At 43.0% G+C, this 17,488-nt stretch overlaps 1 protein-coding gene across 3 annotated transcripts in view; it reads left to right on the top strand.

Moving 5' to 3' along the window:
- Positions 1-316: 316 nt before the first annotated feature.
- The window catches only part of MRVI1 (murine retrovirus integration site 1 homolog), a 105,989-nt gene continuing 88,817 nt past the window's right edge, over positions 317-17,488 (top strand). For all 3 annotated transcript variants that reach the window (XM_011377255.1, XM_011377253.1, XM_011377252.1), the window contains exon 1: positions 317-763. Coding sequence is in view for 2 of the 3 variants with exons in the window: in XM_011377253.1 (XP_011375555.1) it covers positions 697-763 (67 nt within the window). In the remaining variant the exon portion in view is untranslated. The remainder of the gene's footprint in view (positions 764-17,488) is intronic.

Raw genomic sequence — 17,488 nt, 5'->3', positions numbered from 1 at the left:
ATTGTCACCTATGAGATGCCGGCACTGTGCTAAGCCTTTCAATATTATCTCACTGCATCCTCCTGCAACGCTGTGAGTTAGGTGTTATCACTATTATTCCCACTTTAGAGATGGGAAACTGAGTCTCCACGATGCTAAGCCCACAGGGCTATTGCGTGGAGGAGGAGGATTGAAGCCCCTGCAGCTGGTGCCAGGTCTCTGATTAGCTGAATCTCCCAGGCCCTTCTTCCGGTAATCCCAAGGGTTTAAGGTGGGAGCAGCCTCCGCCCCCAGGTCCCTGGGACAGGAAATGTTCCCAGCTTCTCCTGGCTCAAAGCCAGGGTCTTGTCCAGGCTCACATGCTTGCTAAAGATTCTGGGCTGGGAGGCGACTCTGCAGAGTTCCCTTGGTCTCCGTCTGGCCAGGACGTTTCCCAGTGGTATGAGCTGCCCATGGGCACTGCCATCAGCTGTGCGCGTGCCTGTGGGAGGGGCCAAGGGCGACTTGCTGCCTTACAGGCCCAGCCTGCCCTGAGCCCTGGGACAGCCTGGTTAGCTTCCCCTGCCATTAGCCCCCGGACCCTGCCAAAGAGGGCTCCCGGAGGAGCTCTGGGCTCTAAGTCCCAGCCCCTCTCTGAGGAGGCGGGTGGCTGAGGCTCCACAGCCAGAGGCTTCTCAGCTCCAAGTTCCGAGGAGCCAGATGTAACATTGACCTTAAATGGTAAAAGCTCCCCAGAGTGAAGAGAGGCTGGCCAGAGGAGGAAAGGGGAATAACTCAGTTTTAGGTAAGTCATCACTATATCCAAGAATAACCTGCCTCTTCAGCCGGGAAGCAGAGAGAAACTTCTCCTTAAAGGTACAGAGTGCTGGGATGGGGACGCTTGACTATAACTTTCCAGGGGCGTTGGTTTTGAGAGGTGGCATTTCAGCTGAGTATTTTTATGTCATAATTTTAGCATAAGAAGTGAATCTTGCCAGTCCTAATTTAAATAAATCATGCTTCTTTTGCTTGCTTTTGGAAAGCATGCATAGGTTAGGGCGAGAATGTTGGTTCTGACTGGACATCCCCCTCCCTAGATTTCCTGTGGGCCCCTTTGGGGCAATAGAGGGTCCCCGGATTATCACACAAGCCTGCATTGACTGCTACCCCTTTCCCAGCTCTGCTCTGTGCTTACTTGCCTCTTTCTACCCTCTACCCCCAAGCCCGTGTGATCCACACTGTCTACCTTGGACCCTGTGCTGGCCCAGTCCGGTCTCCATCCTTGATCTGCCCAGTTTCTGTCTCTGCCTCTTATGTCCTGTGTTCTGGCCACAGCCCTTGTTTTTATCTGTCCCCATCTCTTCTTCTATTTCCAGCTTCACCTCCCAGTGCCTTTTCTCTGCTCCCTGGAGGGGATGTGTGTGCCCACCCTGTGCCCAAAGCCTTGCTCACCTCCAGAAGCTCAGTGTCAAAGCCATTCCTAGAGTGAGCGGCACTTGGGCTGGCTTTCTCCAAAAGAAAGGCTGTCTGTCTTGCTGCCTCCTGTCCAGTAAACAGTTGTAAAGCCTAGAGATGCTCTGCAGTTTGAGTAAACATAGCGCGGGGTCTTGGATCCCTGGCCAGCGCTCCTGCCTCCCAGAGCTCGGCAGCTGCTGTTCTCTTAACATTCTTCACATTGCTCTTTAGGGGTCTCGGGGAAATCAAGCAGCCCATGGGCTAGTCTGAGCTGGGTCTTCTGCAGGAAAAAAGAGGAATCTCTCCAAAACTGTTAGACTGGGAGCACTGGGGAGTTAGAGCCTGCTAAGGGTTATGTTGCCCCTACCAGGGGGCAATGACAGGATGGTGAGATAGGGAGTTAACTCCCCTGACCTTGCCCCAATACTTTTATGGATGAAACTCGGGCTAAGTGACTTGCCTGAGGTCAGACCACTATGAAAGACCAGAGCTAGGACCCGAGGCAAGTCTGTATAACCCTAACTCCAGTGCTCCTGCTTCTCATCATAGATATGTGTGTACCCTTCTGCCTTGAGTATGTCTAGTGAGTTTTGACCTAATGGACAAAACAGTTATCATCATGTTTGTTTAGTCCATAATTCAGTGGTGTGTGCATGTGTGTATGTGTATTCACAGCTGATGTACCTTCCTGTATACTTGGTAGTAAGTAGATAGATAGTAGTAAGTAGGATTTACTACCAAGTATACATAACTTCTAAGATCATCTGGGAGGTCTAATCATGTGCTAATTACTACAATATTATTAATGATCCCCATCGACGTGTTTTCTGGAAGAAAGAAAAAGCCAACACGCCATTCTTACTATGCATCAAACATTGTTCAAAGCCCATTTCATGTAGTAATTCAAGACTTCCACAACCCTCCAAAGCAGGGATCATTATTACTGCCTTCATCTTGTAGATGGGGGCATTTTAGCACAGAGACATTGCACAGCTGGCATTTGACCCTAGGCAGCCCATCTCTGGGAGCTCTGCCCTTAAGAACCGCGTGCTCTGTTCATCTCTGGTTGGTTCCATTTCTGAGAGAGCATTGAGGGGAGCACAGACTCTTCCAACACTTTACCTGAGGCCTTCCACGTTTGATTTTATGTGCTCTTTCTAGCAATACTACAAGGGCTGTATCTTTACCTGTTTTGCAGATGAGGACACTAGGACTAGGGGGATGTTAAATAACTTGTCCAAGGTCACCTAGCTGGCAAGTGACAGAGCAAGGGGTTTAATATCTTGGATCAGGATAGTTAGAACCATATAGTGCCTTCTACTTGAAATTAATTCCCAGGGAAACCAGTGGGCTCATAGTTTCAGTTGAGTGGTTCTGTGAGTGTGCGAGAGGAAACTAGATTCCATGCCTGATAAGCTGAACTACATGTATGGTTTTCAGCTTCCCAAACAGTTCCCACCTCTTTCCTCTAAGTTTTAGTAATAAAAGTGCGTGGCTGCACCCCATACCGCCAGCAGGAAGGGAGACTGAGTCCTGTGAGGACAGAGACCCTGTCTCATGCTCTGCTCTGTGTTCTGTACCCAGAATGATGCTGGGACTATACTAAGTGCTCAGGGTCATTTTTTTCTTTTTTTTCTTATGAAGGAATAGACATAATGCTCATAAAGTGTGTTCTGGTTAAACAAGGCCTCAGGTTTATTAGGTATGTGTGCCTGATGATTAGATTCTTCTAGTCTGGCTTGAAAAGATGCATGGTGGGGGTTTCAAGTTATCCAACTCCTCCCCACCCTGCCACCTCTCCTAGTTAGCCACATGGAGCCACTGGGCTGCCCCTCAGCTATCCTCTCTGTGGCTTGACAGTCAGCAGAGGGATTCTGTTTGCTGACTGAGTTGGAGCAAAGGTCTAGGTGGATGGGAAGGAGAGATCTGTGAGCCCCCAAACTCTATCATGGCTCCTTGCGGAGCTCTGTGGGTCAAGGAGGGAAGATGGAGAACTGAGTTCTCGTGTAGTAAATGTACAAGGAAAGAGAAGAGAACATCAACATAAATTGAGTTCTTACCTTGTGCCAGGATCTGTGCTAGGGTCATTATTTAATTTAATCCTTGTGATAGAGGTGAGGACGCTGCTGCTGAAATAGGTGAAGTGACACGCACAGGAGGACAAGGCTGGTAGATGGTGAGTGGATATTCCAGCTCAGGCCACCTCAGTGCAAAGTGGGCACTTCCTGTGTTATAGGCCACCCCGCCTCTAGTTAGTAACCTGGGTCTCTGGGCAGTTATCAATTGTCACAGTCCATATGATGAAAAAATCAAGAAAGAGGCAAAGGGGAAACTTTGTCCAAGCTGTAAATTAAAAGTTTATTATGAACAGAAAAAAAAAAAAAAAGCTGGAGCACAGAGGATTCTTAGGGCAATGAAGGTGCTCTTCATGGAGGCTAGACTTTGAGTTTAGGCGACAGCCCAGGGCACCCTTACTGAATAGGCCTTCAGACCCAGAGCCTTAGCAGAGGCAAAGTGTCCTTGAACAAGCCCTGACGCCTCTGTGAGGGTCTTCTCCAGGGGAGAAGGAAAACAAGTGATAGTCAGCCAGACAGAAAACTTCTCTCCCAGTCGGCCCTAGATGTAAAAACTAGTTCGTGAAGGCTGGGCTTAATTAGCTCTGGTTAGTTTCTTAGCAGTATTATTTTAAAATGATTTTTATTGAAAATTTTTTTCTTGGTAATAAAAGTAATGTAATAAAAGTAAATTCTTCACTAAACTTTTTTTGGAAAATATAGAAATTAATATAAATAAGAAATTCAGAAATAAATATAAAGGAATAAAAAAAAAATCCCTCCAGAATCCTATCACTCAGAGATAAATATCGGTAATAATGTGGTGTGTTTCTTTCCTTATATTTTTCTATATTTTATAAAGATAAGGTTTTGTAGAATGCTCTTTAAAAAGAATTGAAAGACTATTTTCTAGAGCAATTTTAGGTTTACAGCAATATTGAGTAGAAGACACAGAGGTTTCCCATATGCGGCTGCCCCCACACATGCGTATCCTTCCCCACCATCAACAATCCCATGGGAGTGGTACCTTTATTATGATTGATGAACCTACATTGACACATTATTATTATCCGAAGTCCATATTTACATTAGGGTTCATTCTCGGTGTTATACCTTCTATAGGTTTAGACAAATGTATAATGACATGTATCCACTATTAATGTGTCAATACAGAGTATCTTCATTGCCCTAAGAATCCTCTGTGCTCCAGCTATTCATCCTTGCCTCTCTCCTAACTCACAGCAAACACTGATCTTTTTACTGCCTCCACAGTTTTACCTTTCTAGAATGTCATATAGTTGGAATCAAATGGCATGTTGCCTTTTTAGATATGCTTCTTTTACTTAGTAATATGCATTTAAGGTTTCTCCACATCTTTTCATGGCTTGATAGCTCAATTCTTTTTAGTACTGAATTATATTTCATTATCTGTTGGACCAGTTTATTTATTCATTCACTAACTGAAGGGCATCTTAGTTATTCTGCTTTTTTTAACCGAACATTCTAGCACTATCATTTTTTTCGTGTCATTAAAGGTACTTCAAAACATGTTTTTTCAATTGCTGTCTAGTATTGAATAGTTTTAGCTGTGCAAAACTAATTACCATTCCTCTCGTCGGGCATTTGTAAATGTGGTTTTCTTTAAGGACAATCTCAATGGCACACACATGACGGCCTTTCCACATGTTTATGGCATTTGGAAATTCGGGTCTCAGAGGCAGGCTTGTGCGGTGTGGCCCATGGTGTAGGCTTGTTCTGCAAGATGATGATAAGTGGAATACTGACTCAGCCTAAAGTCACATCAGAACGTTGTTCCCTTTTAAGTTCTTTTCAGTCCTTCAGATCAAGGAGAAAGGCTCCGTCTGAAGTAGCCCGAGAATGAGGGGTGCTGCAGGACTTTTGGTATTGAAACCAGAAGTCCTGGGCAAATCAGGTCAAGTTGTTCACCTGGTTTGAGCCTGGCTCTCCTTCTACATCTTTTGGACACTTGCTTGTCTCCCTTCTTGACAAAATGAGAGCAAGCCTCAGGCCTGGAGCCTTTGTCAGTCAATAGCTAGTATTTAATAACTGTTTTTATTTAATTTCTTTTTACAACTCTATTTATGGTATAAATGGTACTAATTTTTCCACTTATAGTAGGGATATAAAGTTTCTTTTTGAAATAAATGAGTGCTTACTGGGTGCTAGGTGCTGTTCTAATGCTTTACCTGCAGTACTTTTTTAGTCCTCATAGCAAGCCCCTGAAGTAGTTACTATTGTTACCTGTTATGCAGATGGAGAAACTGAGGCACAGAGAGGGTAAGGAACTTGCCCAACAACACGGAGGTGATATATGGCAGAGCTGAGATTTCAATCCTGGCTTTCTGGCTTTCTGCTAGTCAAATTAAAGAATATTAAACTAATAAATGTGTAGGTGGCACACAGACATGGCAGAAATGTGAGGGTAGTATGCAGAAGACTCAAATTTAGGAAACACTGGCTTGGCGGAAACTGGGATCTATGAGCAGGGGTACCAGTGACTGCAGATATCGGGGAAGCTGAGCCACCCAGTGAATCCAGGGAAAGTTAGGAACCTGGAGAAATTGAGGAGACCTGGGAAAATGGTTTGAGTAGCTAACTATCATATATACATAGCACATTTCAGACTGTATCTCATGTGATCTTCCCAGAGGACCATGGAGCCATGTTATCTGTGTAACCTTTCACGAATTCTCCAGAATTCACAGATCTGTGCACTATAGGTAGCATAGCCCCTCCTACTGTCCCCCACCCCACCAACAGGGCCTTATTAGGATTTTTAGGGGCCCTAGGCACTTTTGCCTGCATGAGCCCCTTCTTTCTTAGGAAATTTATTTAATAACTGTTGGTTTAGATAAGTATATTAATGTTACCTATTAAAACATTTTTCTTTGACCAAAAAGTTCATTTTGTCTTCTGATTTTAAAAGAAGTGAGGACATTTTCATGGGCACCAGGCACTGTTCCTACCATACTTAATGGATAAGTCAGCCTTGCTCCATCACCTTACCATTCAGAGCATGGTCTAGGGCATTATTAGCATTTCCCGGGAGCTTATTAGAAATGCAGACTCTTGAGTGCTGCCTGAGACCTACTGAGTCAGAAACTGCAGCTTAGCAAGACCCCCAGGTGATTTGTGTTTACATTATATTCTGAGACATGCTGCCTACCACACTGTCCCGTTATACTACTGGGACTATCTGAATCATAGGTCACACTGTTACCCCCAAATTACAGCAAGAAATTTAATAACTGAAAGTCCTATATGGAAGATATATCTAGCATTAAATGGCCACATTAATGCCAAGAATTCTTGGCTAGCCCTGTCTGCCAAAGCCATTCTTCTCTCTTACCCAGTCGATGCTTCTCCCACCACTCAGTGGAGAATTGAGACCTAGGGAGCAGGGGATGCATTTGCTTCTGAGTAAGTTCTTCCAGCTTTCCCGTGAGCACTTGGCCTCCAGAGCCATCTTAGCAGAGGAAGAGATGGACACAGGATGTGAATGGCTCTCTGCCTCAACCCAGAGGTGACACACAGTCTGTCATCCAGAGCTAGTTGCACAGTCCCAAACAACTGCAAGGGAGACTGGGAACTGCAGAGAAGCACAGGAATATTCAGGGAGTGCTAACCATCTGCTGCAGGCAGAGAATTAGTGAGGCAAGTAACAGCTTCTGCAGAGCCTGAGGGCTCCCAGAGGCGAAGAATTAAGGAACTGTAATGTGGGCAACAGGAGACTAGCACTTGCAGAGAAGACCTAGAAAAACTGGGAGAATTAACTCAGAAGCAACCAATACTTCTCTAATAATGAGGAGGGGAGCATCAATTAAGCAACAGAGGAAAAAGGCTTTGGCATCCCACTTAATGCTGGATATGTGTTCTTTATAGGATTTTCCGTTGCAGAATTTCTTGCTACAGAGTGGAGGTGGCCATCCCAACTTGCATTGGACTTAAGTCAGCAAGATGTACATTCAAAGCCACTGAGCTTTTGGATCTGTTGCAGTAGATATGCTGTTGTCTATTTTGCTTTCCTTATTCTTTACAGCCTCCCTCATGGTTCCACATGGAAGTAGAAAGTACTAGGGTTGGAGGCTTCTAAGGAGCAGGCTGGACTCAACTCCGCTGTGTCAGGATGGAGGTAATTGTGCCTCTTCTTTGCTCCAAAGAGATCGGGGGACTTCCCAGTCCAAGGCATAGTTCTTCCTGAGAAGAGAAAAGAGGTGCTCTCAAATCGAACTTGGGTCAAACAAAAGAATAGGGAGGAAATTTCTAGAGCTGAGGTTGAGCTTGTGGGCCACACTCAGATTTAGCTTCATATCAACATCAAAAGAGAGCATTAACCCAGGATTCCAGAAGGTCCCAGAAGACCCAGAAAAGGCAAAAGTTGATCTTAGTACAGGCAGAATCTGCTCTGTTTGATTATAAATGAGATGCCAACTGGCAGAGTGTGTGCAGAAGTCTGTGCCAGCATTGACTGGTCACCTAGCAAGGAGAATTTCTAAACAATGGTGAATCTGAGAAGAAATTTCAGAAGGCTATTATTAAAAAAAAAAAAACCTTGAAAAGAGAGGCAAATTGAAAAAGGGCTACTGTGGGAGTGTGGAAAGGGCATGGGCTAGGAGTCAGTCTCAGCTGGGCCCCAAATGGCTATGACCTTGTCAAGTTACTTCACCCCCAATGAATCTCAGCCTCCTCGTCTGAAAAACAGGCATAGTAGTATCCACCTTATAGTATTGCTATGGGGAACAGATTAAATAGTGGACCTGAAATAGCTTAGTCATTGGAAAGTGCTAAACAGTAAGAGGTCGATATTAAAAACTAAGGTTTGCCACCAGGAGACAACAGTCCAGATAAAATAGCTCCCTTCTACAAAGCCGATGGTGAAGCCAGCCAAGCAGATCCAGGATGCTGGTGAGGATTGGGGATGGCGAGTGTAAGAGGCTTTCCGGTAAACACAGAATTACCTTATGACTCAGCCATTCCACTCCTAGGTACATACCCAAAAGGTCTGAAAACAGGTCTTCAAACAAAAACTTGTACAATAGTGTTTCTAGCAGAGCTATTCACAATAGTCAAACGGTGGAAACAACCCAAATGTTTATCAACAGATGAATGGATAAATGAAATGTGACATACCCATGCATTGGAATATTATTGTCATAAGATGAAATGAAGTACTTATACAGGCTACAACATAGATGAATCTTGAAAACATTATGCTAAGTGAAAGAAGCCAGACACAAAGACCACAGATTGCATGATTCCATTTATGTGAAATATCCAGAATAAGCAAATCCATAGAGACAGAAAGCAGACTAGTGATTTCCAGGGCCTTGGGGAGTGGGGGAAGGGAGGAATGGGGAGAGACTGCTTAATGGGTATGAGGTCTCTCTTTGGAGTGATGAAAAAGTTCCTAAACTAGATAGTGGTGATAGGAACACACTATTTGAATGTGCTTAATGCCCCTGAATTCTACACTTTAAGATGGTTAAGACTGTACATTTTATGTTATGTGTAATTTACCACAGTCTAAGAAAAAAAGAAGTTTTTTGGTGGAGAATAAATGTGACCCAACTATCAGGACCCGCTTTTCTGGAGTGTGGTTGAGGGGAGAGGCAGGGGATTCAGAGTTTGTCAGCTGGAAGTTGAGGTCTTGTGTCAACAAGCTGACCAAGGACCTATGGCGACCAACCTTGTGCAAGTGCCCCAATAGAATCCAGAATCAAGTAAGACATGCTCTCTGCTCTCAAAATGTATATACGCTATATTATTCCCACACAAGCACAGACTGACAGGGACTGTATATAAGAAGAGAGTAAATTCAGGAAAGCGAGACATTTATTCTGCCTTGGCCATCTGTATAGTCTTCCTAGAAAAGAAGATAGTTGAATAGGTGGGATTTTGGCAGGTAGGTTAGAAGTGGAAGGTTTTCTTGTGAAAAGCATAGGGTGAGAGAGTGGGGAGCATTTCAGAGTGGGGAATGGGCTGATATGAATCAGGCACAGTATGGGTGGAACCACAGGAGAGGATTGTGAGAGAAAAGCTCAAAAGGGAATTAGGGTTGCTAAGAGAGTAGATTTTAAAAGTTCTCATCACAAGAAAAAAATTTTGTAACTATACATGACGACAAATATTAAATACTTATTGTGGTGATTATTTCATAATATACTTCAATAAATCAACACATTGTGTACACCTGAAACTAATATAATGTTTTATGTCAACCATACCTCAAATTAAAAAAGGAGAAATCAGGATCAGATTGTAGAGGGCTTTGAAGGTGGAGCTGAGGAAGTGGGGGCTTGCTGTCCACGTAGTAGGGAGTCAAGGAGGCTGCTAAGCTGAAGAGTAGGATGACTAAGCCCATATTTGAGAACCGTAAGTGCGGTAGAAGGTGGGCTGAAGGGAAGGAGACTGAGGATGGGGAGATGAGCTGTGGCATCGTCTCTGCAGGAGTCAAAGAGCTCCCCCCACCCCAGAGCAATGGCAGCAGGAAGGGAGAAGCTAAGCCACATCTGGTGATCTTTGCATTAGCCAAAACTCTTAGTTGCTTGAAAAAGAAACTTATTCAAATTTGATTAGACAATAAGCAGGATTTTCTGGATCACATAATGGAGGAGTCTAGGGAAGTTTCAGATATGGCTAGATCCATCCTCATTCCCTCTTTTAACTCTCCTTGGATCTCTTCTCAGGTGACCTCTCCCTGTGGTGGCACTGTGGTACTTGTAGTTTCCAGTTTGTATTCTATCCGCCCAGAACCCCCAGGAGCAAGAAGTCCTCCAATAATTCCAACAAAAGTTACCAAATTGAATTTATTGGCTCCGTCTGAATCATGTGCCTTTATCTCAATCATCAGGGCCAGGGGCATGGGGTGTTTTGATGGGCCAGGCCAGTGTGACAGGCCTAATCCCACAGTGGGGTCAACCACCCCCATCCCAAGCGCAGGGACAATGAGGATGCTGCTGTTAGCAGAAGAGGGGAGACTGAGAGCCAAACAGGCAAAAACTGCAAATGTTCCCCCAGAACACCGACTCTGTGCCAAGTAGTTTATATATATCATTTCATCCTCTCACTCATCTCGAGGTGGAAATGATTATCTCCATTTTACAGAGGAGGAAACTGAGGCATAGACAAGCTTGTCCTTGCCTCCCACCCCTCCAGTACTTTCTCTGTTCCGTGCTGCACCGAATATCTTAGGGAGCCACTAAAGAGCATTGCAGCTAAGAAAGTGGGAACTAAAGCACATGGTCTTTAAGCTGAGAGACACCCAAACTGCATTTCGATCAGACAGCCTGTGCAGTGGTTATAGATCCTGACCACTTAATCGTTAGAAGGTTGGAGGCAGCTCATTGCCCGTATCACTCCAGTCCCATGGGCAAGGCAACTGGGAATCATGGTTGATCAAGGGGTGGAAGAATGGGGCATGTGAATCTCCAGACACACTTCTGAATGGTGATCTCCAGACACACTTCTGAATGGTGGTTATTCAGAAGCATTCATTGCAGACAAACTTCATGAACTTCGCAGTGTCCCTGCCCTTAGCAAGGCGTTGCAGAAGAGAGGGACAGGGCATTTGTCAGGCAGGGGAGAGGGAGTAAAGGGCATTCCACGCACAGAGCACAAGATATACAGAGGCCCTGAGGCATGCTTGGAGTGATAAGTCTTCACGATGACAAAATTCCCTAGGAACCCATAATAATTTTGTCAGAGGAAGACAGACTGCTTTAGAAATGGCTTCCGTTGGCATCACAGCAAGCCAGAAGCTCAGGCCTCCCTAGGTGATTCTGCTTCCCCAGTCTACATTTTTAGAAATTAATTCACAACTAATGACAGAGAGCCACCCAGGCCACTTCAGCAAAGGGCCCTTTCTGCCCTTCTGAGCCGTGTGCCAGGTTAAAGGCCTTTGACTTGGTAACAGCAAGCATAAATCTTGAGCATTTCCTGTTTAGGAAGCAGTGCAAGTATTGCTGAGTTGAGAGGAACTGGGCAGAAGTGAATGGAACAAGAGAGTTTAACAGTTGCCCAGACCCAAACTGGGGTCTGACACAAGGCATTCTGGGTGAATAGAAATGTTTCAGAAATGCTGACAGTCCCGGGGGACTGGCTCAGTTGAGGGTAGAAGGCAATTTTAGATGCTCTACTATTTTTGGAGGCTGGATCATATTAATTCACTACTACTCCAAATGGTGGGCAGCTGGGGAGGCCTTTGGAGGCCTGAGGACCAGTTCCCAGCACAGCTCTGGTTCAGCCTGCCCAGAATCTGCAAGCCAGTGCCCACGCACCCCACCCCACCCCTCCGCCCCCTTGCCATGCTCTGGGTTGCTGTGCATTTCCTAGTCACGTGCTGGCACACAGCACCCAAAACATCCAACACCAACTTCTCCAAAGAGAATCCTTCACAAACTAATACAAATGGATGAACCACCATCTTAGAAGCCGACTCAGACTATTTCAGCAAATTGTGCAGCTCTGACCTTGGGTAAGTCTGGAGTGAGGAGAAAGGGGGATCAGAGGAAGAGACAACCAAAAATTTCCTTGGCCCTCCCTTCTCAGAGTTGGTCAAATCAGGCAGGGAGCAGACACTGTGCAGGGAACAGTTGCTTTTCTCATTGAGCTGATTTTCCCTCTCACATGCCTGTCACCAGTAGAGGAGTCACAAGACAGGGGAAACAGGCATCACAGGATGCCTGGCCCTTTACTGGGCCAGGTCTGGGTGGGATGAAAGGAGGGTGGAACAGAATGTGTTCTGGGAACTTTCCAGCTGAAAGCCCAGAGGAGCAGTGCTGGCGTGCTTATTAAACAGGTTGTGTTCTGTCTGTTTCCAAAGCCATTCTTCACTAATAAAGGGGAAAGAGTATAGGGCATCTCCAGACTTAGGAATGGATCCTCAAGGGAATTTTGTTTCAAAGAAACATCAGGGGGAGAACAAAAGATGTCATTCCCATTTGTGCCCACACTTGTAAAAACATTTATTTGCATGTCTTTGTTAGCAGAATTCTAAATGGCTCAGATCAGAAATGATGCACTCTGCTCAAATGATTTGACTTTGGGCAATGTTATATGTGTTGAGTGTGGTGTGTGCATGAGTGTACATGTGCAGGCATGTATGTTGTGTACTTCTGGAGCATCTCGAGTGACTGCATCCCAGCTCTCACTATCTATGCTTGTAATTGCCTGACTGCTGCTCTGTCTCTTACTGCTGAGCCCAGTGCCTCGGACTATCTGGTTTACTACCGCACGCAGAGCTTGGTGCTTCGTAGGTGCTCAGTAAACATTTGCTAAATGGAAGAATGAGCAAGTCATCTGCACATGCATCTCAGTGAGTTTCTCTTTCTTTGTGGGAAGTCCTGTCTCTGTGTCTCTTTGTATCTGTCACTCTGAGCTCATGTCCCTTGTCCCATCATCTTTTTCTATTTCTTTGAGTCTTTTTGTTGTCTCTTTTATTTCTCCCCACATGATCCCATCCTAGACACATTCACATATACTGCATCTCTTTTCCCCAATATTTTTTCTTAAATTACATACAATTGGTAATTTTAGAGGTGGAGGGAAAAACTTAGAAATCATCTTGCTTAATTTTCATCTTTTATGTTTGAATAAACTCTCTAGAGAAGTCACAATGTATTATGCAGCCACTACCACTATTTAATTCCAGAACATTTTTAGCACCCAAAAGAAACCTTGTACCTATTAGTAGTCACTTCTCATCCCCCCACCCCCATCCCAGCAGCCCTAAAGAACCACTAATCTACTTTCTGTCTCTATAGATTGCTCTGTTCTGGACATTTCATATAAATAGTCATATAACATATGATCTTTTGTGACTGGCTTTTTTCACTTATCAGAATGTTTTCAAAGTTCGTTCATATTTTAGCATGTATCAATACTTCATTCCTTTTTATGGTGGAATAATATTCCATTTTATGGATAGACTGCTTTTTACTAATCTGTTAATTGGTTGGACATTTGATTTGTTTCCACCTTTTGGCTAGTATGAATAGGCTGTTATGAACATTGTGTACATGTTTTTGTGTGGACATACATTTTTATTTCTCTCAGGTATATACCTAGGAGCAGAATTAGTGGATCATATGGCAAATCTACATTTAACTTTTTGAGGAACAATTTGTTTTCCAAAATGGCTATATCATTTTACATTTCCACCAGAATGTATAAGAGTTCCAATTTCTCCACATCCTTGTCATCTGTCTTGTTCTTGTCTTTTTTATTTTAGCCATCCTAATAGGTGTGAAGTAGTGTCTCACTGCTCTTTTGATTTGCACTTCCCTGATAGTTAATAATGTTGAGCATCTTTTCATTGGCCATTTGTGTATCTTTTTTGCAGAAATGTCTATTCATATCTTTTGCTCACTTTAAAATTGTTGTTTGTCTTTTTATTATTGCTTTGTAAGAGTTCTTTCTATATCATGGATATAAATCCCCTATTAGATATAATATTTGTAAATATTTTCTCTTATTCTGTGGGTTGTATTTTTACTTTCTCAATGGTATCATTAGCAGTGCAAACGCTTTTAATTTTGACGAAGTTGATTTATTTATTTTTTCTGTCATTGCCTGTGCTTTTGGTGTTTTATCTAAGAAGGTATTGCCTAACCCAAGGACATGGAAATTTATTCCTATGTTTTCATCTTAAAATTTTAGAGTTTTAGCTCTTCCATTTATGTATTTGGTCTATTTAAAGTTATTTTTTTGTGTATGGTATAAGGAAGGGGTCCAGCTCTATTCTTTTACATGTGATAGCCAGTTCTTTCAGAACTATTTGTTGAAAGATTATTCTTTCCTCATTGAATTACCTTGGCACACTTGTCTAAATCAATTGGCTATAAATATAAGAGTTTATTTATGGGCTCTCAATTTTGATCCATTGATGTATGTCTATCCTTGTATAGTATTCAGTATAATACTGTGTCACTGTAGTTTTATATTAAGTTTTGAAATTGTGAGGTGTGAATCATTGTTTCTTCTCATCTTTTTTCAAGATTGTTTTCATTATTCTTGGTCTCTTGCATTTCCATATGATATTTAGGATCTGCTTGTCAATTTTTGCAAAAAAAAAAAAGGCAGCTAGGATTTTGATAGGATTGTGTTGAATCTGTAGGTCAACTTGGGGAGTATTTCCATCTTAACAATATTAAATCTTCTGATCTGTGAACATGTGATGGCATTCCATCTCTCTAGATCTTATTTAATTTTTTTCAACAATGTTTTGTCATTTTCAGAGTAAAAGTTTTTATTTTGTTGAGTGTATTCTTAAGTATCTTATAATTTTTGGTGCTATTATGAATGGATTTTCTTTCTTAATTTTATTTTCAGATTGTTTATTGCTAGTGTATAGAAATATAATTTATTTTTATATATCAATATTATATCCTGCAACCTTGCTGAACTCACTTATTAGTTCTAATAACTTTTTAGTGAATTCTTCAGGATTTTCTGTATACAAGATCATGTTATCTGCAAATAGAGAGTTCTACTTTTTCAAAACTAGAATCCATGGGGCCTAGTCCAGAGTATTTTTATTTTATTAGCAGAGCTCTACAAGGAGCTTTGTGGTTGGCCTGGAAAAACATTAAAGCAATTATTCTCCAAAATTCATTGATCCCAATTCTGAAGATCAGGTGTTTGAAATAGACCTGCTATGACTAAAAATTTTCATCAACAGCTGCATTAGTTTGCTAGGACTATCATAACAAAATACCACAGACTGGTTTTTTTTCTCACAGTTCTAGAGAATTCCAAGATCAAGGTGTCAGCAAGTTATCAAGGTGTCTCCTGTCATCTCTCTTCTTGGCTTGCAGATGGCCATCTTCTCATTGTGTCCTTATGTGGTCTTTCCTCTATGCACACACATCCCTGGTGTCTCTGTGTGGCCAAATTTCCTCTTCTTGTAAGGATACCAGGCAGGTTGGATTAAGGCCCACCCTAATGGCCTCATTTTAACTTACACCTTTTTAAAAGCCATATCTCTGCATACAGTCACATTCTGAGGTGCTGGGGGCTAAGGTTTCAATATAAGAATTTAGGGAGGACACAGTTTAGCTCATAACAGTAACCTTCTTGATTTTCCTCTGAAAGATCTGATCTCTGCTTAATTTCAATTTGTGAAGCCAGGATTTGTTTAAATAACTCGTTCACCATGACCATGAAATGAGGGTGACCTATAATCAGAATTAAAAGACACTGCCGAATGCCCCTGAGCTAAAGGATCCTCATGCGTGGTTCTGCATGTTCCTTGAGCTCATTTTGTCAGGGTTTACTCCATAGCCACATCAAGGAGGGTCGATGAAGAGCTATCAGACTCAGACATGCACAGAACATCTAGAACCTCTAGTTATACTGCCTGCTTTAAAAACAAAAACAAAAACAAAAACAAACCAAGAGAGTAATTCCAGATCATGCTGTGTAAACAGTATGGTAACATATTTGCATAAGGAGTCCTTCCGTGAAGAGATATTTGAAGTTCTTAAATGCAAAGACTCCTGTGAACTTTAAAGTTCTTAAATGCAAAAGCTTACTCTAATTTGTTCTCTTTTGAGTGGCCAGTCAGTTTTGGAAGCTTGAGATGTAATTATACTTTGCTCTGTAATTTTTACGATAGCCAAAAGCAAGCTGCTGCTGCTCTCAATTAGCTATGTCGGTAGAAACTGAAAATTAATAGTTCCCTCTAGGTCATCTGAGCTGAGGAGTCATCCTACCTCTGATGATGGAGTTATCTCCCTCTTTCCTTTGCAGTCTCTGCTCCCTTTTTCAGTCTTTTATTTTTAACTCTCTTGCTCTCTGAGTATTTTTATTGACATCTGGCCACAAATACTTTTAGGAAGCAGGCAGTTATAAATCACCCATAAGGAAAAATCAGTATCATCCACAGTAAGACTGATTTGCCCCCAGATAACCAAGATCCTGCAGGCTCAGCAGTTATGCCCATGGAAGTATCTGCAAGGAGGGTAAAAAGTAAGGAGGGCATTGCATTCTGAAAGAGGGGGTGGGCTGCCAGCTCCCAGAGGCTCCCAGAAAAAAACGGACTTTGGCTTCTATCCATGAACTTCTCATCTGGCCTCAAGGGAGAGCTCTGTGTTTCCATTTCATCCAGCTCAGATTTTTCCAACCACATCAGTGGCATTTTCTTATCTCCTGAGGATCTGCTTCAGAGCTAAAGCATCTTCTTTATGCATCAAGAAAGGGCAGTAGGAATGAATTGTTGTATTTGCTGAGGAGGAGGGAAGACAGGGCTGTATATTACTGCAGCACAGAGGCATGGAAGAGGAAAGAAGTGTTCTGCTGTCAGGCTACTGCTTTCATCACCATGAGCTGGGGGAGGCCATCCTTCTGGCCAGAACTCCAGGGAGTCAGAAAGTCATTGTACAGAAGTCATTGTACAGAAGCTGAACGCTAGGCCTGGAGAAAGGCCTGACTGGCCCACAGTCACAAAGTGGTTTCATAACCAGCTCACAGAGAAATGCCCTTGAATCCTAGTTCTCTTCTGAAATGCAAATTCATGGATAGTCAAAATTTTTTTTAAAAAATTAAATTTACGGAGAAAAAATATCAGTTAGTTCATTTATTAAAAATATATCAAATTGCCCACAGGGCCTTCAGACTATTTGACCAACCATTTATGCCCTCTTGGATAATGGAGAGTATATTAATCTTTCAGAAGAGAATTTTCTGGAAGGGCCTTTTCCTCTCTTTTTCATAGGAACAATATTCTAATGTCAAGCAAGACCCAGGTGCCGGGGTTAGGTACGGGGAGGCAATGAGACTGTGGCACACTGATGGCGGGGCCTCCCCCATTCCAGGAGGGAGAATCAGGCTTAGAACCAGGGCTGCAGGGGGACCTCAGGTTCCACGCATGCCTGATCTTAGTTCTCAGATGTCCTAGGTTTCCGCAACTTGTATATCTCTATGACCTCAGCTTTGATCCTTCGGGAAGCCTTGCCTTATCTCCCCTTATGGGCTTTCTGGAGATGTGGGTTAAAGAATTATTC

This window comes from Pteropus vampyrus, unplaced genomic scaffold, assembly GCF_000151845.1.
Source record: "Pteropus vampyrus isolate Shadow unplaced genomic scaffold, Pvam_2.0 Scaffold307, whole genome shotgun sequence".
NCBI lineage: Eukaryota > Metazoa > Chordata > Mammalia > Chiroptera > Pteropodidae > Pteropus > Pteropus vampyrus.
This window is presented reverse-complemented; position numbering and strand designations above follow the sequence as displayed.